Here is a 25190-nt window from a genome sequence, read left to right on the forward strand (position 1 = left end):
TGTTATAGTGCCCTGACTGTTCCTTTTATGAATAAAGTTCATTGAAGAGGAATGCACTGCATTCAGAGTGTTAAAAGCAAATCTTGTGGAAAAAGTGAATATATATCAGACACATGAGGAAACTAGAGACATTCCAGGCAGAATGCTAACTCAGCATACCCTAAGCCACAGAAGACATTCTGCGTTTTCTACGGAACTTTGTGTACCATGATATAACGCTAAAACAACGCTAATACAAATCCTGTGCATTAATATAAAAAAAAGTTAATTACGCAATTATTAAGAGCTCTGTAACAAAGCTGTGCTCTTCTCTACGCATCACAGAAGTGCTCACCATTTTGAAAGCCCCCTTTTCATGCCTGTTATGTTTAATGGATACAGTTATTGCATGAAGAATACACCAGTGAATATGAGCTAGCAGTTACTTTGAATATACATGTCTGGCATTAGCTGAGCAAAATTCAAGTAATTATCGTCAGAGTCATTCACTAGAGTGTGACTTGTCAGGAATTAAATGTGAATTTCACATTTCAGGAACGAAATATCTCACACGTTCGTGGCTAACCCTGTTAACAGATCATAAAAAACATTATCGGCTGTATTGATCTGCCGTAGCACCTCACTGGAGAGGGAAGACTTCTTAGAGTCCATATGTAAAGTTTGGCTGCTCCAGAATAAGCCCCAGTTGGCTGCTCCCCGACGGTCGCGTGGGCAGTGAAATATAACCTTAAATGGGTATAGTTAGTCAGTGTCCACAACTGTGCTGTATGACAGTATGAGAAGAGAGCAGCTGTGGGCCAGAGTGACAGTGAGGAGTGGGAGGGAGGGACGGGGACAAACTGCCCATGCTGGGACAGTGGAGGGCAGGCGGCTTGCTAGGAGAGGAGTACAGAGATGTGCTTGCCCATAGCAGTTTGGGATCCTGTTACAGTAGTGTTTCCATACTTAGCAAGCTGACTAGAATAATTAGGTACGCATCCTGGGCCCCGGGGGAGTGGGAAGCATCCTAAATTTACCCAAGGGCGAGCAAGGGTATAGGCAAGCCAGCTCCAGAGAGAGGACGGGGCGATGTGGGCTTCCCCCTCTTTAGGATGCCAAGAGATTTGCAAGAGAAAGAAGAATGCAGTGCGTTTCTCTCTGGAAGGAGTTCCTCAAATACAGAAGAAGAGGAAGAAGGGTTAATTAATATTACTCGGTATTCCAAATGCACATATTAGTGACAGGTAACCTTGGCACTGCAAAGGGCATTTCCATAATGCTCAGCCAGCCACGTGCAGGGCCGAGATCAGCCATTATTTTATATATAATATATATATATATATATATATATATATATCATCCATTATTATATATATATCATCCATTATTATATTTATAGTCATTTACTTGGTGGCAATATTATATATGCAATGCCAAGCATGCGTGTCACGTTTCAAGAGAAAAAATAAATAAAATAAAAATTCCTTTGGTTGATTTATTTTAGTTTTCACAGTGTATGTTTGCAGCACATTATTTAAGTAATTTAGGAATCCGAATTATTTTATATGGTCTATATTTTCAATCCTAATTTTTTTTTACATGTTTTTTAAAGGTTTGGCCAGTGAAAGGAGCACTCAAAATGCATTGGAGGCACACCTAGGAAATGCCAGTAAACGTGAATTGCAAAATATTTTGTGCCCACAAACAACACTGTGCAAACTTTAAGGGGGTAAGGGGGACACAGATACCATATATTGTAGAATGTTTCACTATTAATAGATATTAACCAGTATAAATGGGAATCTACTTGGCTTTAACCCTTTGAGTACCTCAATGTATTAAAGGGACACTCCACTAAATGTATTAAAGGAACATTCCACTGCCCATACCCAAAAGAAAAATAAAACACCGTTTAGCTGAAGTGTTTTAGGGGTGTGGAGTGTCCCTTTAAGCACAGCCAGCAGAAGGGGTGACCATTGCATTCTTTGAAGGAGTTGCCCCTGATTCCATGCATCTGGGGTGGTTTCATACAAAGAGCTGATGGGTTAACATACTACCAGTGGCCATTAGATAATGTAACCACAATACCACAGGAAGCTATTCTGAACATCTTCCATACATCGTAAAACAGCGGCAACTAATGTGTAGATTTCTACAGGTTGCATAACTAACATGATATACAGCCTCATCTAAGAGTGACAAAGCATCAGGAGAATGCCAATCCCCACATCTGGAGACATACTTTTTGTTAACTCAGGGCTAGCAGGTTTATTATTTTTATCCACATTATCTAACAAGATGCCAGTCTGTGCTCATTTACATGCCAAGCTTGGAACGTTATGGAAACATAATGTCTCGAGTTTCTGTGCCAAAAGAAGACTTTCAAAGTCCAACTCGAGGTATGAAGGTGATGCCCAAGAGTAATTTTTTAATTGCATTGTGGCAAATTATATTGTGTTTGGTCTCACCACAATCTTTTTGTCACCAAGATATCTGTAAATTAGATTATAATTGGAATCAGTCTCAGAATGTACATAGGGAAAGACTTTTTAAATTATTTTACAGATGATGCCACTTTAGTCGGGCCCCCCTGTCTGCTTCTCAGTACGTGAGAGGTGAAGGAAAAGCTTGGGTGATCCTATGCCCAGCAGATAATGCTAAGGTGTCATGTACAGGCCCATAGCTTAAAATATCAATATCCTAAACTACTAGCCAGTCATTAAGAGTTACTAGCCACACTCTCCATGACACACTCTCCAGAGGTAAATTTCTACTAGTCACGGTTAACTTTTCACTTACCTATGGTGACAGTAAGTGCACCACCCTGTTTTTTTAAAATCTAGAATGTAAATGGACTCTGTTCTACTCACTATTGCTGTATGAGCAAAATACAGTATTGTAGTCAATCTTCAGATACCATATCTAAAGAATCTCATTGAGGAAGTCATTTATAAAAACACATGATTAGCTAGCACACAAAGTAACGCTTAACATCTCCAGGAAGCACATTAGTAGGAAGGAAATGGTCTGAGAACCATACTCCCTCTTTGAGGAGTATCGGTCTCCGCACTATATTTATGGGCAGGGTGGTGAATGCATAAAATATACGTCCATAAGAACTGATTGATGTTTCAACAAAAAGCTAATTAACATCCCGAGACTGACGTGCGGGCTCACTCAGAAACTTATAAAGTAAACTGATTATTATACACAGACAGTAAATTGATTCAGATAGGCGCCTAATAGAAAGACTCCGATACGTACATTATTATTATTACTACTACATAGCAGAGTGATTGAAGCTGTGGTCTTCATGTACCACCATAAACTGAGATTCAGTAACCATCATCGCTTGCTGGTCCACCACAGACCGTGATTGCAGAAGATAAATAACATACCAGTGTGACCCATAGAACATGTTCGTTATCATGTTACTAGCTAAATGCAATATCGATGTACACCGGGTATAAAAACCCTCGAACCCAAACTACGCAGGAAGCAGATTGGCTCATACCCAGCAGACTGACTCACATTCACTGATTCCCAGCATATCTCAAAAGGTGGACTGTCCTGTCCCTGCTGGTCTGGAGCACATTTGAAAGCTCTAACACCCCAGTTGGGGAAGTCAAGATTACATATTTCTCTAAATTGACATTCCACCAGCGTAATTAACCAGCATATCGTGATTAATGTTAGATGGACACTTACTGATCTCACATTCCAAGTCCAAGTGATTCTGATTAACCAAGTCTAAGAATTTGTATATAAAGGATATCCGTCATGTGACCATTCCTATTGTAATGTCAAGCTTTTAAACAGTTTTCTTTTACACTGTGATTCACTAGAAACAAGTTTCTCAAAGCCCAAATCCTTATTAACCTCAAACATGTAGTTCTGTAGAATTTTCTCACATGACCTAAATGGTGGAAGGGCCAATTCACTTGTTCTCCTTTCTGTTCTGATAAATTCTGTTTTTTACAAGGAGGAGAACTTTAGCTTCAAAGTCAAACATTGCTCTTCTCCCACACCCGTCTCTAGAAGTGACCTTTCTGATTTGTTCCCACAGAACTCTTAATAGGATGCTTACATGATAATGCATTCAACACACAAAGTTGGGAGTATGAGATAGGATGCATTTATATGACTGGTTTGGGGTTTGATAGAACGGTGAATGTGACTAGGTGGGTGGCTAGATGATAAGTGGGATAGGGCTGGGAGAGCGTGTATGTGTGTGGAGGATGCTTGTGGTGGTGTATGCTTGTGGGAATGCTGCTTACGGGGTGGTGTGTCTGGGGGTGGTTGCTTGTTATGTTGGGGATGTAGTGGTGGAATAGGGACTTTAGGGGGGAAGTGGCTATTGTGGGGGTATAGGACGTGTAGTGGGGAAACAGGGGATGTAGTGAGAGCACAGGGACTATTGTGGGGGCAGATAATGGGTATACTAGGGTGACAGGGCTATAGTGGAGGAATAGATGCTGTAGTAAGCAAAATAGGGGATGCAGTAGGAGAATATTGACTATTGTGGGGTGTATGGTGAGGTGATGGGGCCATAGAGGGGTGACAGGGGTTTTAGCAGCTATAGTGAGGAAATAGGGGCTGTAATGGGAGAATATGGACTATTGTGGGGTGGGCATTGGGTATGATGGAGTGACAGAGGCTGTCATGTGGTGATACAGGCAATAGAGGGGTGACAATGGCTGGTGTGGGGGGACAGGGGCAGTAGAGGTGGGATAGGGATTATTGTGGGTATAGTGGGGTGACAGGGGCTGTAGTGAGAGAATAGGAGCTGTAGTGGTTGGATAGAACTATTGTGGGGTGGATAGTGAATAGAGTTGGGTAACAGGGGCTGTGGATCCAGCCCTCTACAGTCTCTACCCCTCCCCCCCCCAATACAGCAAATCTCACCCCATTATAGCCCCTCTAGGGTCTGTAGTGGGGAGTAGGGGCTCATTTAGTATTTTTTTTTTTTTTATGGAGGGTGAATCCTGATCCTTGGTGTTTCCGGTGGGAGATGCAGCATGTCTGCCCTCCTCCTGGTACTCACAGCTTCTACTGGCCGGAGCTGGGAAATGTATCAGAGTGTTGCCATGGTTACCAGCGGCATTGCTCTGATTCAGTGCAAAGGAGATGGAGAGCAAGTGCACCTCTCCAGTCAGTGCCGGCCCTGCAGTGCTCGGCCAGGAAAATCTATCACATTTGGCCCACCAGCCGCCCCCTCCTACCTGGGCTTGTGGCATATCTAGTTATGGTTTTTAGGATGGTTCGAGGTAGTCTAACATACATCATAGGTACAAACTATCGTATATGGTAGTCATTAGATTAATCAACATTAAAAAGGAGATATATAAAGAATAAATGTTAAAAAATGGTGCCATTGTGGAGCACAGTGCTAAATAGTTATATACATTCTATTGGTTTCCTGTTTTGCCTTGATAAATCTCACCCTAAGTGCAGGCATTTTTGGTTCCTGACCTTTGACTCGACCGGTAGATTATCAGCAGTAGAATAAGTTGCCCTTGTCAGTGACAAAGGGCTGAGATGTCATCATCTAAACCCTTTGCCACATCAGGTCCGCGACCACGCTATCTTTAGCGTTCATCAATGTACCTGAAGAGGAACCAACAAAACGTTACTATGAACGCACGTAACGGAGTAACATACTCCTTGAAACATCCATTACGACAAAACTTATCATAGAGAGACGTTCTGTTATGGTTCCTGGACTGCACTGGGTTAATTAAAGATAATATATTCCCTAAGTTTCCTCTCACATGCTATGTAGATGTTACTTTTATTGAAAGAGAAAGTATCACCTAGACCTGCTAATGCCACCGTCTGTGATTGCATCAGGGCTGCAGGTCACACTTAGAGTGATGGATGAGGGATCATCGCCCGCAGCTCTGGAAATAAAAATAGGAGACTTGCCACCCAGGTCAGGTTCTTGGAGTCGATGAGGGATTTAGGAACCAAAAGTGCCCGGTAATGTAAAACTGCAGCTTAACTCAATAATACACCACAAAACTTAATCAGGCGTCCTAAATCTGAGACTCCGACAACAATTTAATGTGATTAATTCTATCTCTGAAAGATGGGTCCAGGCCAAGAGGAAAAATAAAATCAGTAAGGTGAATTTGTAGCTTTGAAACTGATACATTTTCTTCAAGCCTCACCCCATACCAAGCATATAGCCGACCAAACTGACCTCTGTACTGGCCAATAACACGCCTCTCTGTTTTTAAAACCAGAGGAACTTGCCTCAAAACTAAGGAACACACCCTAAAACAGAGAATGCAACATCTATTGCCCCAACACATTTGTTTTCGTTAAAGTCAATAAGAAGAACTGTTCAAGCCTGACCATAAATCGTAACCGATAGAATTCCCTCCATCACGGAGGTTGACTTTGATTCATGAAGAAAAAAATAAGACTTACTACAAACCTGAAAGACTTATCAGAACATAATTCTGAGATTGCAGTAATCTGCCTCTTGACCAAGAGACCTCATTCTGTTATGCAAGTCTAAACACAAATTACTACAGCCCCCTCCACCAATTACCAGACTAGAGACACTGGGTGAAAATCAGAACAACTGGCCACTACTCAATGACAGCGAGACGGTGCCTATTATAGATTAAAATTCCAGATTTGCACTAGAAATCAGCTGAGCTCAACTGTGCTTGTATCTAGTAACAACTCAAACAGCGGCAGAAACGTAAAATATTGGAAATTGCAAATATTCCTGCAAAATACCCAGGCAGGATTCACACTAACATAGATAATATACAGAGGGTTTTTTTATTTTATTTTTTTAGATGAACATTAAAGGCAGTAAATACATGAAATGAAATCCGTGATAAATGACATGTAGAAGTGCAAACGGTAACATAGGTAATGTCTCGCAATATCGCGCGTCATATTGACAGTACAGATTGCTCATATGAAATGTCCCATTTATTGTTAGATTTCCCTCCTTTCACATTGGTGTAAAGCACTGTGGAATAAGTTGGCGCTATATAAATACCAATAATAATAATACTAGTTTTTTAATTTATAAGTAATTCATAAACAAGGATAGAGGGGGAAGAGAAAGAAAAGGTTAATAAGGGGGATACCCGCCGCAATGGAGATCTTACGCTGCATTAATTCTCGCTAACTATAAGGAGGCGGCGTATCTTGCTACACTTTTTCAAAAGAAGGGATAGTATTGTAAAACAATGTAGTCAAGTGGTCCATTAAGTGATTTCCTTGAATATATATATAGATTATTTTTTTAAACATAGTGGGAATTGGCTGTGTGAGATGCCATCTGTGTGTGCAAGGGGTGGGTCTGAAAATATATATTTGAGAAATATCGTGTTTCCAAAAATGTTAACTATTTAATAGTTTTCATTGGTTCTTAAACCCTTTAATGTCGGACTGTCTGTAAAAGAGTCTCTTGGTTTGTCACCAGTGCGTCCCGTCTCCCTCCCCCCCCCCCCCTTTTTGGTGGCTCCCTCCACCTTCCAAAGCCATCTGTCACCCTGCACTCTGGGGACACCTCATGTTACACAGTGCAGTCAGCGTCAGCTGTTGTATCCTTGATCTGTGCCTTTCTAAATGCTACAAAGGAAAAGGCACTGGAATTATTCATTATCTCTGGATAGTCCATTTGGAAGACAGAACTAAAGTGTTTTTCTCAGTTACTCTTAATGAGATTTACCACAGACCCCAACTTGCTAGGACAATGCTTAATGCAAACTATATTTAAAACCACTGTAAATATACCAATAAAAAAAATAATTAAAAAAAAAGTAAATAATTCTACTTTATAAAATAAACAGCTGATTTTTCAGTAAAGACGATAGCTACTAAAACAAAAAGTAAATGAAACGTGTTTGCAAAGTCATGTTACCAGAAAACTTGTATTCTGAGCCACAACAATTCTGCATAGAAAGTGAGGATTTTTTTAATCTGCTATTTAGTATAATATTTTCACAATACAAAGAGCACGTTAGGACATGTTTTAGATAATAGATTTGTGCACAAATCCATTTCAAGTGCAACGATAAAATCAGAGATACCTAATTGATTTGTCCTGATTTGAATAACAAATCGATTTGTCAGTCTAGAGATTGAAAGGCATTTGATTTGTTCGGCACATCTGAAGGGATTTGTACACAAGTCTACTGGAAAAAAAGAGTAAACGACACGAGATTTGACGACAATCAATATATTACACAGCGCTACGGAATCTGATGGCGCTATATAAATAATAAAATGAAAAAATAATAATTAGGGAAATAAAATCTAATGAATGAAAAACAAAAATATATAAATACATTTGCTACTTACAGAACATTTCTGTACAGTCGTTCCACAAGTTTTATAGTGCTACATTAATGTGCAGATAGGAACAGCGACTACACTTTGACATAATTATTATCTGTTATACAGAGCTTGTCAGGTTCTGTGACTACTTACTATATCCAATGAATTTTATTCATTAATCTTGGGACCGTGAAGAATTGACAGGAGAATTAGACATTTTAGGTCAAATTAGTTGAATTTGAAAAATCATTCCAACGCAGATCCTTTTTTCAAATTTGACTATTTTGGCCTAACGTGTGCAAGTTTAATGTCACTTCCCCGGGATTCACGGCTTATTGAATAACCTGAAGAGTTTATATAGACGTATGTCAATATATATCATCGATGGCTCTAAATAACAGATCAGCTTGACTCTCAAACACCCTAATTAGTTTAGTAAGGAGCTACACTGGCTGTACTATAAGGGTTAATCACCAAACTGTGAAATGCCAGGAATTCAAATGGAACTCAGAGTGAACTTAGTCGATTCACTTGAATTTCTAAAAATCCACATTTAAGTGAAAAACTCTGAATGTGAAATCTGACGGTTTTCCAAGATGACTGTCTTAGAGGAACTGTTTTTGCTGTGACACGGTATAGGTCACAGATTCCTTGCCTCATCAAAAGGAGGTCTAAAGTGACCTCTTTGATATTGATATTCCATTGGATGAGAGAACGCAGTCTGCCATTTAGCACCATTGCTTTGCTCCAATACTTTTATGTGCATAGGAGAATTAACTTCAGACACAGTACTCCCATACATATAAAGTTATTGGATGGCAAAGCAAGACTTTTATATAAAGTTATCTTATAAATAAACACAGGCAAAACAGTGTAAAAAAAATAAAAAATAAAAAATAAAAATAAATAAAAAAAAACTGTACACGCAAACAATTGAAATTTTACATTGTAAATGTAATACGGATCAAGATATAAAAACAAAAATGTGAAATGTTCAGCAATTTCTAGTGATAGGTGCTAATTATTGGCTAGTTGCATAAGTCAATTGAATCCACTCAGTGATACACACACACACACACACACAAGAAAAGGTCCTGACATCTTTAGGAACAATAAATTAAAGATCAATATTTCTTACTTAAAGGGTGAATAATTGGTCCTTTTTCTGGTCGTTAACTGCATCAACTAAAGTGATAAATCAGTATTTACTCTAGAAACAAATATATATATTTCTGAAATTTTTGATGACCTAAAGAACATCAAACAACACCTTTTCCAGCCCAACATCTTGCCTGGATTGTAACGTAACCTACGGTGTCACTGACTTCTTCAGAAAAAAAAAAATATATATATAATTTTTTAATTTTTTTTTTTAAAGTTGCAAATCCCCCACTATGATATAATTTGAAAGTCCTAGTTTAGAAAACAAAATCCGCTGAGAACTTTTAATCAAAATAACAATAAAGCAACTGTGAGCGTGGATCTTGGCCCAGCCTGTTAAGTGAGAAGCAGAGGTTATGGGGAGCTGGTTAAGAGTCCCTACCTGCATGTGCAGTCAGGAAAAGGGCTGCAAAGAAGCAGCTAAGTAACCCTGGTCCTCTCATGGTGTCAGCCAGGAAATTCGGAACGCTGGACTGCTCTATATATACAGCAGCTGACCGAGAAAGGAACAAGCGACACACACTGTCACACACGTCACTTGCTGTCACACAGGTGGTCACAAAACCCATTGACACAGACACAGCTGACCTTTCCTGACACTCAACAGAAATGCAGCCCCGAGACCGCCTCAAATATTCATATTAACATTACCGTCTTATTTATATGATTGACCCTGGAAATCTGGGAAACCCGGAACTCCCTATACACAGGGCTTTCTTCTGTGTGTGAACCTGAAATATGAATGGCAACATTTAGGCTAAAATAGCTAAGTTGGAGAATTTGCAGTTCAGTTTTCAGATCCTTCGGTCTGCATTCCACATACACAGCAGTGACTGACTATATATATATATACATACACACATACAGTATCTCACAAACGTGAGTACACCCCTCTCATTTTTAAAAATGTTTTATTATATCTTTTCATGTGACAACACTGAAGAAATGACACTCTGCTACAATGTAAAGGAGTAAGTGTACAGCCTATGTTAGCCTAGTGTTACAAGGTCTCAGGTGTGAATGGGGAGCAGGTGTGTTAAATTTGGTGTTATAATCCTCACACTCTCATACTGGTCAATGGAAGTTCAACATGGCCCCTCATTGCAAAGAGCTCTCTGAGGATCTAAAAAAAAGGATTGTTGCATAAAAGATAGACTAGGATTTAAGAAGATTGCCAAGACCCTGAAACTGAGCTGCAGCATGGTGGGCTAGACCATACAGCGGTTTCACAGGACAGGTTCTGCTCAGAACAGGCCTCGCTATGGTCGACCAAAGAAGTTGAGTGCATGTGCTCACCGTCATATCCAGAGGTTGTCTTTGGGAAACAGACGTATGAGTGCTGCCAGCAATACTGCAGAGCTTGAAGGGGTGGGGGGACAGCCTGTCAGTGCTCAGACCATAAGCCGCACACTGCATCAAATTGGTCTGCATGGCTGTCGTCCCAGAATGATGGCTCTTCTAAAGATGATGCACAAGAAAGACCGCAAAGAGTTTTCTGAAGACAAGCAGACTAAGGACATGGATTACTGGAACCATGTCCTGTTGTCCGATGAGACCAAGATAAACTTATTTGGTTCAGATGGTGTCGAGCGTGTGTGGCGGCAACCAGGTGAGGAGAACAAAGATAAGTGTGTCTTTCCTACAGTCAAGCATGGTGGTGGGAGTGTCATGGTCTGGGCCTGCATGAGTGCTGCCGGCACTGGGGAGCTACAGTTCATTGAGGGAACCATGAATGCCAAGGTGATGGACTGGCCAAGCATGTCTCCAGACCTAAACCCTATTGAGCATCTGTGGGGCATCCTCAAACGGAAGGCGGGGGAGCGCAAGGTCTCTAACATCTACCAGCTCCGTGATGTCGTCATGGAGGAGTGGAAGAGGAATCCAGTGGCAACCGGTAAAGCTCTGCTGAACTCCATGCCCATCAGGGTTAAAGCAGTGCTGGAAAATAATAACACAAAATCTTGACAGTTTGGGCCCAATTTGGACATTTGCACTTAGCGGTGTACTGACTTTTGTTGCCAACGGTTTAGACGTTAATGGCTGTGTGTTGAGTTATTTTGAGGGGACAGCAAATTTACACTGTTATACTGGCTGTACACTTACTACTTTACATTGTAGCAGAGTGTCATTTCTTCAGTGTTGTCACATGAAAAGATACAATAAAATATTTACAAAAATGGGGGGGGGGGTGTACTTTTGTGAGATATTGTGTGTGTATGTATATAAAACACAAGGGTGATCAAATTATCCTGTGTTCTATAGGTCAGTGGTAACAAACGTTAACTCTACACTTGTTATGTGTATAGAACTCCATCTTAGGATGATTGCTGAGCATCATGGGATTTCACATACAGTTGGATAGCTACTTACCTTAGCTGTACAGACTGTATACGATTGATAGGACACTATGCACCATAAGCACTGCAGATTATGGTAGCAGTTATGGTACTAGGGGGTCCAGCAAATCATTTTCAAGTGAACTGACATAAAGTGGAACTCTCCCTAGCCCCCTGGGTCAGCCCCTCTGCAGCTGCTTTGATATTACGGAGAGAGGTATCCATAGGGTTAGGTTGCATGTAGGCTTAAAGTTATGGGGGTTAGGGGGTAACTACATCAGTGTGATGGGAGTTACAATCCACAGTATCCTCAATGCTCACAAAAATGAATTGTACACCATTTTATCACCACACCTTAAAGGGTTACTCCAAGTACCACGAACACCCCAGTGATTTGAACTGGTCATGGTACCTGGAGTCTGCACGTGCAAAGTTTAACCCCTGGATTTCTGAATGTGTAACTCAACGTCTGGCAGCGTCATTGGGGTGTCATTAGCGTTAAAGGCTGACTAATATCAGTTCTGTGCATCCAGGATGTCTCACAGTGGCGTCAGGTCCCCCCCCCACTCCGTGCTACTTTGTACTCTCCTCAGCAAGTCTTTACCCTCTATAGGAAAGGTTACTCTAGGGAACCTTCAGCACTCCACATGTTTTGGACTACATTTCCCATGAAACTTTACCAGCATTATGTCTGGTTACCTACCCCTGCTCTAACCACACCCAGTTTTTTCTTAAAACACAGTTTTTTGGTTACAGTAAGGCGTGCCTGCAACACAGGGTACAATTTGGCACATAAACTATACAAAGACAAAAATAACCCAAAGTGAAACAAATATTTCTTACCCTGGAGAGTGCGGTTATGGATTTGCCTTCCAGTTGGTGCATCAGGTACACCTGAACCCAGGCAGCAGATGTAGTACAAAACAAAAACAAATTATATTTGATGAAAAAATATCCTGTCAATATACTATAATCCAATCCTATCCTATCTCCCACTATAGAGGGGCAAAACGCGTTGATAGTGCCTGATAAGATATCTCAGACTTTGAACCAACACACAAGGTATTGCCTTCCAGCAGCAAGGGGAGTTGGCGTTTTTTCAGGCCAGGAGTGCTGCAATTCGGGCAGACGGTATCTCTTTGCTGACGGACCAGTAACCCCCTGACTGTTTTGCTGGCTAAAGTGCACCCTGTGTTTTATTAGTGGGAACTTGGAAACGCGCACCACTTTTTGTAAGAGTTCCTACAAGGGGAATTTGGGATGGTTTCAATACATTTACTGTGTTACACTAGGTTGCTATTTTTTGTGATTTTTAAGGTGGATACAAAGTAACCTTGAAGTGATACAGAAGTGGATGCAGTTAATGTGTAATTGGATTTCTTACACAGTGTGGTCTATGCTGATACCCCTCAATCTATATCCTACATTGGAACTTTCATTTTTTTAATTTTGTGGTACCCTAGAAAATATTTTCCTAGAGGTATATATTAGTGGGGTAATAGCTGCTTAATCCGAGGAGACATCTGACTGCTATTTTGGGATCAAGAAGGAATTTTTTTCCTAGTTTGTTGCAAAATTGGAAGCGCTTCAGACTAGGTTTTTTGCCTTCTTTTGGATCAACAGCAAAAACATATGAGGATGGCTGAACGTGATGGACGCAAGTCTCTTTTCAGCTATGTAACTATGTAACATCTACTAAGCGCTGACACTTTAGTTTAAAAACGTAGTTTACACTTCCGTGTCGGTGAACAGTAAACCCTTAGTTTACGCAGACTGGTATATCGATGCACAGTTAACCCTTAGTTTACAGAGTCGCCTGTCAATGCACAGTGCAGTCTTGCCTTACAGAAATTACAGCGGTTGTGACAGTTGCACCGAGGACCACCCTAATGTATAGCTCAATTGATAACAGTGTCGCCCATGCTAGTTCCTATTTGCACTTACGGTAAGTTCTAAAGAGTTCAATAAGATTATCAATTGCATTTGTAAATAATCACAAAAAAAAAAAAAAGTACAAGTGTGATGGTGGAAAGTTAAAACTAGTCTCTCTCCATTTTAGTTTGTTGATGACTTAGTGAATAGAAATGACCATTTTGAAGGTTGAGCTTGCACTAAATATTATATTGAAAATAAAAAAAAAAACATGCGTGCCCCCAAATTATATGCACTCTGTCCGCACACCTTAATGTACACATTCAGTACAGCGATGTGCTCAATATACAGATCCTGGTACACCATCGCTCAGCTGTGGCTGCAAATGTTTGAGATTCCCTGTGCCCATACAGTACAATTTAGCCTAATCTTCTTCCGTCTATACCAGCGATTCGGCCATAAATAGCCTTCCTGAGAGCAGCCATGTTTGCTTGTCTTACCAGTGCTGACACAATGTTACTGTATTTATCCTCTCGCCCTGACTCCCACCCCAGCTGTCCCCTCTCTCTTTCTCGCTATACGGAATGCTGTTACCCCCAGAGGGCATTTTGGGATTAATTCCTATGGCTGCTACTGTAGTCAATTCCATCACAAACCAGCCTTTCACAATTAACTCCTGAAATGCCAAACCAGGGAAACTGCATTTCTAGAAGAAACTCGCATGCTAATCACCATCACTGTCATTTTGCAAACAGTCGTTAAATTTTATATTCTTTTCAGACACTGCAGACAAAAAAAAAAAAAAGAAAACGACAAAGTTTCAGGTTTTCAATGAATTTGGGGTTTACTCACTAAGTACTAGAAAGATAAAAATGAAATGGCAAAATTTAAGCCCAAAAAATGTAGTTGCAAAATAAATGATGTGGGACACCAGGGAACTAAATCAGGACGGTGGGATATGAGCCAGAAAGTGAGACAATTGGGAGCCCAGTAACTATGTCATATATAGATATCGAAAATTTCATTAAACCTGGTAGGAACTGGAAGATAAAGAAGATGTACATGGGAGGATAACACCCTTAACCCCTTAAGGACACATGACATGTGTGACATGTCATGATTCCCTTTTATTCCAGAAGTTTGGTCCTTAAGGGGTTAAATGGATTGGGGGGGGGGGGACTAAGGTACACTGGGGAGAGTATAAGTGATGTACCAGAGAAAAGAGCACGGAGACACTAAAATGAGGAAAGGTCTAATGGGTTTAGGAAATCAGTGGTTTTGGAATATACTTCCTATACTACTATTATTGCAGAACAAAGGAGAATCAGTACATGTTCTGAAAATGCCCTGACTACAAAATAAAATCCGAGGTGGGGATCATACCACCAAAGCTGATACCATCGAGCAGTCAGCCTGCTCTACGTTATGTGAGTATATTTTATATATATCATTTTACACTTGTTTTTTACCTTATTGAGAGCACTATTGTTGCCCCCCTACGTTTGTTGTCGCTTGAGCTCCATTTAATCCAAAAGACTGAAGATACCTACAATATATCCCGAAGTGGGGATTGTACCAATACAATCGCTAGATGCTAGAGCTGGCTATAGCTCTGCCAAATGTGAGTGCATTATTATTACCTCACCATAACCACTTTATATGATACATATTGCACTATTAGGTCATTTTTGTCTCCCTCTCTCCGTTTCATATGACTGTATATCGGAGAGACTGATTATGGAACCATTCCCAAGCTTTAAAAACCCACATTTCTTGTTGAAATTATCATAAATACACCATCTGGTGTTAACCTAAAGGTTTTCTTTTATACCACTGGACTTTCTGTTATTGACTATATTCCATTACTCCCTGTGGCGCAGCCCCTATCTATCTTTGTACATTCCTATACTACCACCCTGCACCCCCAAATAAAGAAAAACAAATTAAAACGTACCTTTGTTTCAGCACCCATGCCTAGCTCTCCCTGCAGAATGGTCCTCTTCCGCAGATATCACTCATCTCTCACTAGAGGAGGACTGATGGGAAAACATGAGTTGGACGGAGGTGTCAGACACCAAATTTGCACAGAATTGACATCACCCAGTCTGGAACTCTTGTTCCGTGCTGGCTAATGACACAGACGGAGATAAGAGTTACACCTCTGGTCACAGAAGGGTTAAACACTCTATGTGCGTTTCAATTCAAAATGCTGCGCATACAGACACCATGACCACTTCAAATCACTAAAGTGTAACTCTAATAGAAATGGCTCTGTAACAATTTCTGGGAAAGCTTTGGCGTTTGGAACCTTCTCCCTCACAGATACAACCCAACGAGCTGCAATTAAGACGGTTAATTAAACACAATGGTTGTTAACCTCTGGGTCAGCAGCCAAATTTGGGTCCCAATATTATTTCAGTTGGTCCATAGTGGCTGGAATAGGAAGCTCATATTATTCAGATCCCAAGCAATTGCCCACAATACATTGCTATCTCCAGTGAAATGAAGATTCTTTGATATAGATATGAAGGAGGGCATAATTATAAATGTACAAAAGTTATTGTAAAATTAAATACATCATACTTAAAGAACGGGTCACTGAGCTAATTTTTCAGTTAAAATAAATTGGTGTCTATGCTCATGTAATTTGCATTACTTGGATCCCTAGCAGAAAAAATGGGTTAAGAACCATTGATTTACTGAATGTAAAATGGTTTAGGTTAAAGTGTTTGCAATGCCATATTCAGCTCAAATAATTGCAAATACTGCTCCCTGCTGGCCATGAAGGGGTCAGCATTGGCATTTTAGAGGTGAGGAATGGAGGGACAAATTAAAATGGGATCTAGAAAACCTGTAATACTCGGTACAAGTAGAAATATGTTCGTGATATTAAATAAGTGATAAATAAGGGATGCAGTTTGTTTAGATTAAAACTCTTACCAAGCCTAGCAAGCAGTGAGCTGTATCTGTACGCCACAAAAAAACGTAGTACATGCAAACACCACACTGACTGTTCATAGGGAGATAAACTATAGAAGATTGGAGGAGGGAAACAGGGGGATAATGCCGGCTGAGATTCTGAGAGTGGTAGGCCAATGAAGCTTCAGTGAAAGATTTTGGCCATTCTTGCAGAGACATTTAATAACAGGGGAATAAACTGGCTGAGATGATGGGAGTTCTGTTCCAATGCAGATACTGGACCAGCTGTGGCCTTTTCCAACAGTGACAAACTATGGCAGTAAAGTAGAAGGATATACAATTGTAATCAAAATTATTCAACCCCCACTGAAGAAGGTTTATTGTCAAACTTTACAGGCTGTCAGCTGTTTGCAATGAACAAATTTAACAAACTCAAGTGAAATAGCTCAACACAACAAATGCTTCAAGTGGTTTCCCCAAATTCAGTTGAAAAAAAATGCAGCTTATAATGACTTCTCTAGTCTAGAAAATTATTCAACCCCCTGAATAGAATCCCTCACAACAGCACAAATATGAAAGACAGGTGTTACATAGTTATATAGGCTGGAAAGAGACATGTGTCCATCACGTTCAGAATTACTCATATCTGTTTTTTGTTGTTGATCCAAAAGAAGGCAAAAAAAAAAATAATAATCAAAAAACATAAGTTTGAAGCACTTCCAATTTTATAACAAACAAGGAAAAAAAAGTCCTTCTTGATCCCAGAATGGCATTCAGATTTATCCTTGGATCAAGAATTTATTGCCCTACAGTTTAAAAATTATATCATTGAATATTATGGGTTTGCAAGTATGCATCTAGTTGCTGTTTAATCATCTGTACGAACTCTGACAAAACCACTTCTTCAGGGGGAATTCCATATCCATATTGTTCTTACTGTAAAAAAACAAAACAAAACAAAAACAAACAACACCTTTCCTTTGCCTTAGACGAAATCTTCTTTCTTCCAATCTAAACGCGTGACCTTGTGTCCTATGTAAAGTCCGGTTTGTGAAGAGATTTCCACACAATGGTTTGTGTTGGCCATGGATATATTTGTATAATGTTATATCCCATCTGAGGTGCTGTTTTTCTAAACTAAAGAGGTTTAAATTTGTTAACCTTTCTTCATAGCTGATATGTTCCATTCCTTTTATTAATTTTGTAGCCCGCCTCTGCACTTTTTCTTGTGCCATAATAACATCCTTCTTTAGAACAGGTGCCCAAAATTGCACAGTATATTCAAGATGTGGTCTTACCAGTGATTCATAAAGAGGCAAAATTACCTTTTTTATACATGACAATACATTACTGGCCACAGCCACTGCTGATTGACATTGCACATGTTGCCTTCTTTGTGGTCTATAACAATTCCCAAATCCTGCTCGTATGTTATCCCTAATTCACTGCCATTTAGGGTGTAATTATCTTGTGCATGGTTTATCCCAAAGTGCATAACTTTGCATTTTCAACATTAAATTGCATCTGCCATTTAAGTACTATTTTAAGCCAATGTTCTACCCAAGATCAATCATTTTCATCCAGACCAATTTCTTTGAGTTTAAAACACTCACCTATTGTGTGGATCACATCCACTGCAACACCCTGATCTATACTTCTACTTACTTCTTCGTAGGAGGCAATTAAGTTAGTTTGACATGACCTATGCTTCATAAAACCATGCTGACTTTTTGCTGATAATCATATTCTTCTCAATGAATTCTTGAATGTTATCCCTTAATAACCCTTCAAATAATTTCCCAAGTTAAGCTTACAGGTCTATAATTTCCAGGAAAGGATTTTGAACCCTTTTAAATATAGGAACCACATCTGCCTTCCTTTAATCCTCTGGTACAATTCCTATAAGATTAAAAACAGAGGTTCACTTATTTCCACACTTAGTTCCTTAAGTACTCGTGGATGAATACCGTCAGGGCCTGGAGCTTTGATTATATTAACTTTCTTTAGATGCTGCAGTACCTGGTCTTCAGTCATCCAATTACACTTTTTCGGCAGTTCTACAATTACAAAGCTTTTTGCAGTAATCATTTGCATATCTATAGCCAAATATATACGGAGGAGAAATAGTTATTTAAAATGTCTGCCTTTTCCTGGTGTTTATTAACCAACACCCCTGTCCCAGTTTTTAGTGTACCTACACTTCATTTTGCAGTTTAGAAAATCTAATCGCCTTTTTGCACACATTATTGGCTTCTTAAATCTTTTATAGGATGCCTCTGGTTTGTCCGATTTAAAAGCTTTAAATGCCCTTTTCTTATTTTTAATTTCTTGATTCACTTTCCCACTACACATTGGTTTCAAATTTTTTTTAATATATATTTATTACTCAATGGTACATACTGAGAAATGTACCCTTCTAATATTTGCTTGAAGATATTCCATTTATCTTCAGTGTTATTTTCACTAAAGAGTTGCCACATGTTCATCCTCACCTGGTAGTGTCTCTGGGGATAACTACCTTCCGGGCATTGGTAGAGATGCGGGTCGGCAGCCCTGTGTCTGACTCCTGCGGCATATTGAAAGATGCCGGCCACTGCAAACCCATACCAATTTATAACCCCATGTCTAACCACGGTATTGACAACGTCAACGTGTGTGTGACGTCACGCAAAGGATGCACACGCACGTTCTGGGGTCAGAGGCCAGGTACAGCCAATCGGATTTAAAAGGAGACTTATTTAAATTATTTTCTTGCCTTTCCTTATTACCCCGTCATGGTTTCTCTTAGGGGTTGTCCGAGAGTGTATTCTGGAGCGTTTATTTCTGGTTATTGACTTTGGCTTCGTTTGACTTCCCTGTTTTCTGGTATCTTTGACTTTTGGCTTTCCCTCATCGTTGTGTCTCATTCTGTGTCCCCGACCTCAGAAACTAATCCGACTATTCTCTGGTACGTTAAGTCCGGCCATTCTAAGGCCCGGTAAGACGTTACCTTTGGTACTAGGTGTGATACAGTTCTGCGTGCTGGATCAACTAGTACAAGAGTTAATGCAAGTTATTATGTTGTAAAGCTGCCCTTAACTTATTGAAATTGGCCTTTTTAAAATTATATATTCTAGTATACTCCATGTGCTTTTTTTTTTCTCTTCAAAAGCACACTATATTGTGATCACTATTTCCCAAATGCTTCCCTACTTGAATGTTGGTCAAAAGATCAGCATTGTTTCAACCCAATCCACACAAGCGTCCTTTCTAGTTGGTGCTTGTACCAGTTGTAATATGAATTTAACAAGTTCAAAAACCTAATTCCCTTTGCTAAACTACTTGTCCCTCTATCCCAATTTATGTCTGGGTAATTAAAAGCTCCAATAATTTACGTGTTACCCAGATTTGCAGCTTTCCCAATTTGCTCAAACAGCTGTAGTTCCTCATCAATATTAACATTAGGTGGTTTATAACATATCCCAACCAATAACGGATTTCCCTTCTTTCCCCAAGCAGATATTTACCCTTAAGCTTCCACATTTTTCTCATCACATTCCACTTGCTTTAGATTTGACTTTAAAAGGGATTCCATAGAGCCAGGAAAACAGCACTGTAGAATCCTGCAGTGCCCCCTCCCTCACAACGCTAAAGGGGTTAAACCCCTTCAGTCACTTACCTGAATCCAGCACCGATGTCCCTCAGCTTTGGGTCAGGCTCTGCCCCCGACATCAGCCAAAGGTGGAGACCTAATGCGTCCCTCTCCTCAACGCTTTAAAAACTCCTCCAACCTTCTAGCCATCTTGTCCCCCAGCACTGCAGATCCTCTTCCATTTAGGTGCAATCCATCACGGCTATAAAGGTTGTACACAAGCGTAAAATCGGCCCGGTGGGGTCTCAAGCAGACATAATCAAGGGCTTCATTAGTTGCACGATGTGTGCTTGAGCTGGATCACTTGAAATACCTGGACTAATTTTGAGTCTGGAGAAGTCATAAGTCGCATTTTCAGTTGAATTTGGGGGGGGGGGGAAGAGGGGGGTTGGTAGAAACGAGAGGAGAGAAAAGAGACATGACAACACACACTTCATGAAGTTAAAGAAATTATAACAATGTTGTACATTTCAGTCTTTTCACTGATATTGTAGCATCTATTTTGCTTTTTTTAATATTTGCACAAACCGCAAAAGATAAGATTTTAAAAACTAAATCATTACACCTACAGGGTTAAAACAAACACACCCATGTATCCCAATAAAACAACAGACACAAGATTTCTAGAAAAACAAGGTACAAACGTTTTTATTTTGTTTCTTTACAAAGGCTTATGCCTTGCAGGATTTTTTTAGGTCACTTTCTTAACAAAATATAAAATAGCTTTTTTTTTCCTCAATAAACACAAGAGCTAAAATAAAAAAACAAAAAACAAAAAAAAGAATTGTTTTTTAACCCAGACTCCACAAAGTTTGACATTAAGGGGAGGAGTGCTGAGGAAGGGCTCAAGTCTGAGGATTCTTGACACTGTTCAAAAAAAATGCTGAAAATAGAGCAATATGCAGAGTTTATACTTTCTACATTTCTGTTTAGTGCGGTCTGAATTCAAGGGAGGGTGCCGATTCCATCATACTACAGATATTACATACTTTATGCGCATTACTTGTTATTGCAGCAGTCCATTGCACAACCAGTTAGCGCTGTGACAAATTAAAAAAAAAAAAATTGTAAAAAAAACTAACAAAAATACAGTTTCAAATATATAATTTTTAAAGAACATTTTTTTTTTTTAATTCGGTCACCTCATTGACATTTTAGGAAAAACAAATTGAAGAAAAGGACTGCAAGAATCAAATTCAGATTGAGAAAAATGTCATGTCCAAGTAATGGCCCTCAGAATGCATTACATTTTAATTAACCAGCAAGGAAATGATGAAACAATAAAGACTGAGCAATTGATCAGACGTCAGGCCACTTTACACATCTCTAAACCACGTTTGTGGAGGGGTATTCAATAAAGTGAAAAGTCTAAGAGAATTTCACATTTAAGATCAAAACAGTTGAACTATAAAAATTCTCTAAGCTAGTTTTAGTTTGGCTACTCTGGCCTTAAATTCACTCTGGAGTTTCACTTTAGTAAATAAACTTGTTATTGTGTGTGATGGAGGGAAAGGGGGGAGCAGCAGGTGTAATTTATATAATTTGAGTATTAAAAAAAAAGGTTCTGCATTTTGCAACAATGTATTTTTATTTTATTTTATTTTTTATTTTATTTTTTGCAGTTTTTGTTTTGTGTAGAGAGGGGAGGGGGTAAACATTTAAAAAAAAAAAAATTTTTTTTAAAAAATTCAACCACACAAAACAAAAACCAGTCAATCAGCTGATTCCAAACAGGACTTGCAGCCGCATATGAAAACATAAGCCTTACTACTGGCAAAACAATTCCAAACAGACGGACACTAGAATAATTGACAATTTTAAGTGCTTCAGATTTGAGAGAGAAAAAAAATATATAACAAAAATAGTGGACAATGGTGCACTAACCTACTGGGGCCACACCAGCCCGCAGTTTCTTATATTCTCAACAGCATTTGAAGGCTTTGACATATTTTGCCTATTGTAGCAGTAAACATAAATGCTGTGTAGAGACTATTAAATGTAAGGAGGTTGGAGTCATTGTCTAAGCAGCAAAGATTATTTTTTTCCCAATTTTTCAGTAAATCAGGAATTGTGGAGAATGAACAAGGGCCAAACTGGAAAAAAATATTTTTAGACCCAGCATTAAAAGTAGCTTAAAGTTCTAAATTCACCATAATTCCCATTTTAGTGAATAAACCTTATATAGATCCCTCCCTTTGGTCAGCTGGAACTTACTGGGTAAGTGACATCTTTTTTATTTATTTTGTATTTTTTTTTAAGTTTCATGACAATTTAAAAAAAAATTATTTTAATTTTAATTTTTTTAAGACAACTGGTTTTAACCTATGAAAAGACATTCACTGTCATTAAGTGTGACTAACCTTGTTGACTACCAAGATGGGCTTGCATATGATCACATAGAAACCAGCATTTGCGTAGTGAAGTGTCAGTTCCACAATAAACCTGCCAAAAACTTATACAGGCTTTGAAAGCAGCAGTCCCCCTTACATGGTAAGAAGTCTTAGGAATATCTTTCCAGCTGGAGAGAATGATGGCAATGTAGTCCAGCTGTTTGGACACCCTTCTTGCAAAGCGTTTATTTCTGGGAGAGACCTAAAAAAGCAGTGTTTTCCATTTAAAATATTTTTTTTGTTGAGTTTCTGTTTTAAAAGCATCTATAAAAACCACATCTTCCAATTCCTGCAGTGATTTCATGGTCCTTTTAAAAGGCATACTCCATGCACCAAAACCACTGCAGTCTACTGTAGTGTTTATGGTGCTAGATGTGCCCTGGCGCCATCCCGCGGTAAGATGTCAAACAGTCAAGCCAACCTGCTCTATTGAACAAAGCACGACCATACAGGATCACGGTCACTAAGTGTTAGCTGTGCATTCTCAGCCAATGAGAACTGTCCTGCATCAGCCGTGCTTTGCTCAACAAACCAATCCAAAAACAGATGCAGCAAGGGTGCCCAGCTGTACCCAGGTAAAATGTCAAACCGTGATGGAATGGGGCACTGCAGGCACTATAACCACTATAGCTGGCTGTATAGGTTATAGTGTTTTAAGTGTTCCTTTATAAGGACACTATAGGCACCCAGTCCACTACATCTCATTGAAGTGGTCTGGGTGCAGTTTTTGAGAAACTCCAACGTTTACAATGCAGGACTAAGACTGCCTCTAGTGGCTGTCTACCAGAGAGTCACTAGAGGCGCTTCCTGGAGTTTCACAGAGTTTGACTCTTGTAAAACGACGCTGGATACCCCAACGCTTTGCATGAGGATATTCACCGTGAGCAAAAACTCCATAGGGAACATTAAGGGACATCGACGCTTGAATCGGGTAAGTGAATAAAGGGTTCTTTAACCCATTATGTGCCACAGGTGTGTGTGCGCACTTTAGTTTTCCTTAAATTAACATAGGTCAGGCGCAGTATTTACCAAATTGAAAAAGAATTCTGCTTTACCCTGCAATGAAATCAATTTTTTAGATAGCGCCAACATATGCCGCAGTGATGTACAAGAGCTAAAGCCAGACAAACAAATTCTAATAAGGCATGTGATATACGGGGGACAGTAGGTGAGGAGGGCCCTGCCCAAACAAGCTTACATGTGCACCTATTGCTTAGTTTTGTACAACAAATGGCCAAAAAAAAAAAGGAATGGACTCTGGATTGTTAAGCACTGCTCCCGACCTAGGAAAACGTAACATAACAGAGCTGAGGAAAGGAACAGAGATGTTACAGTAATCTTAAAAGTGAAGGAGAATGACAAACGTCCAAACAAAATCCTTTAAAGCACTCTTTTCTAACGCGTGCTCTACATAGTGTTTATTGAGCCTCGCTGCGACAGTACTGAACCTGTATACTTTGGATTTTGATGCCACCAGCATTTCAGCTACCACCCTTGTTAGATTCAGGCTCATGTGTTGGGAAAGCACAGGGAGACTTACATTTCTATTTGCTAAATAAGCCCATCTATAAACCACGGATTACTTCTAGGAGAAGAACCCCCCCCCCCACACACACAAACTAAACAAGAGATCTATTTATTGGGATCACAGTTCCACTCACCACCATCCATTGCAGAGTGAAAATACACCCCTGGTCCCTCCAGGCTAGCAGTGCCGAGTAAGTTAAGGACTGGCTAGTAGCTTTGGAAATAAAATTTTAAGCTCTGGTTGGGACTAAGCAGCAACAGAAATCCTCTCGCTAAATGTATACCAGTGGTTTACAGTCCAATCCTTGAAGCGACACGGTCACCCCCTCCCCCTCTCCAAAATGAGTATTTTATAAAGATAGCATCTTCCTGAAATACTCCTATTTCACCGAAATGTCAACCCAGTCAAAGGATAGGGACTACTTTGTCCTCTTGTTCAGTGTAGGAAAAATAAGACAGCTACATTTTGTCAAATCTTCTGCCTATGGAGGATCCCGCAGGGATAGACCTCGGTGTTGTAGTCTTGTGAATTCGCAAGGGTCCAATGCTGATGTGGGTTCCTGGCAGCTGAAGAAGACTGGAAGGAAGAGTATGGTGGTGGCAGCAAGGCAAGTACAACTCACCTTCCCCTGCACCACAAGGCAACCAGACACCCAATGGCAAGTCCCTGTCAGGGGTCTTAGCAAATCATGCACAGACCCTAGAAGGTGACCGAGCCGCTTTATAGTTTACTAAGAGACAGAATTCTGTTATCCTCTAGTTGGGAACCACAAGTCTATACTTCGTCTAAAGACCCAAACCAGAAGAGTTGGAGAATGAAGCAAGATTACCAAAAAGCGGTCATCTTATTACAAGTCACAGAACAGGACAATGCAGTCTGATTTCTACACAGTAGTTTCCTAAATGAGAGTACCAAACAATATAAATTTATACACTCATGAACTTCTAAAACGGTATTTAAGGAGCAGCTTAAAATTATGGCCAATCTTTCGCAAAAAACACAGCTGATTTTGATAATGGTGGGCCATTGACAATATTGGCCAATGCAAAGACAAAAAACAAAAAACA

At 39.7% G+C, this 25190-nt stretch overlaps 1 protein-coding gene across 2 annotated transcripts in view; it reads right to left on the reverse strand.

Moving 5' to 3' along the window:
- SRL (sarcalumenin) overlaps positions 1-9911 on the reverse strand; it is a 40704-nt gene extending 30793 nt beyond the window's left edge. For both annotated transcript variants that reach the window (XM_063430561.1, XM_063430559.1), the window contains exon 1: positions 9830-9911. In XM_063430561.1, the coding sequence (XP_063286631.1) occupies positions 9830-9890 (61 nt within the window). In that variant the 5' untranslated portion in view covers positions 9891-9911. The remainder of the gene's footprint in view (positions 1-9829) is intronic.
- Between the last annotated feature and the right edge of the window lie 15279 nt (positions 9912-25190).

This window comes from Pelobates fuscus, chromosome 8 (assembly GCF_036172605.1).
Source record: "Pelobates fuscus isolate aPelFus1 chromosome 8, aPelFus1.pri, whole genome shotgun sequence".
Taxonomy (NCBI): Eukaryota; Metazoa; Chordata; class Amphibia; order Anura; family Pelobatidae; genus Pelobates; species Pelobates fuscus.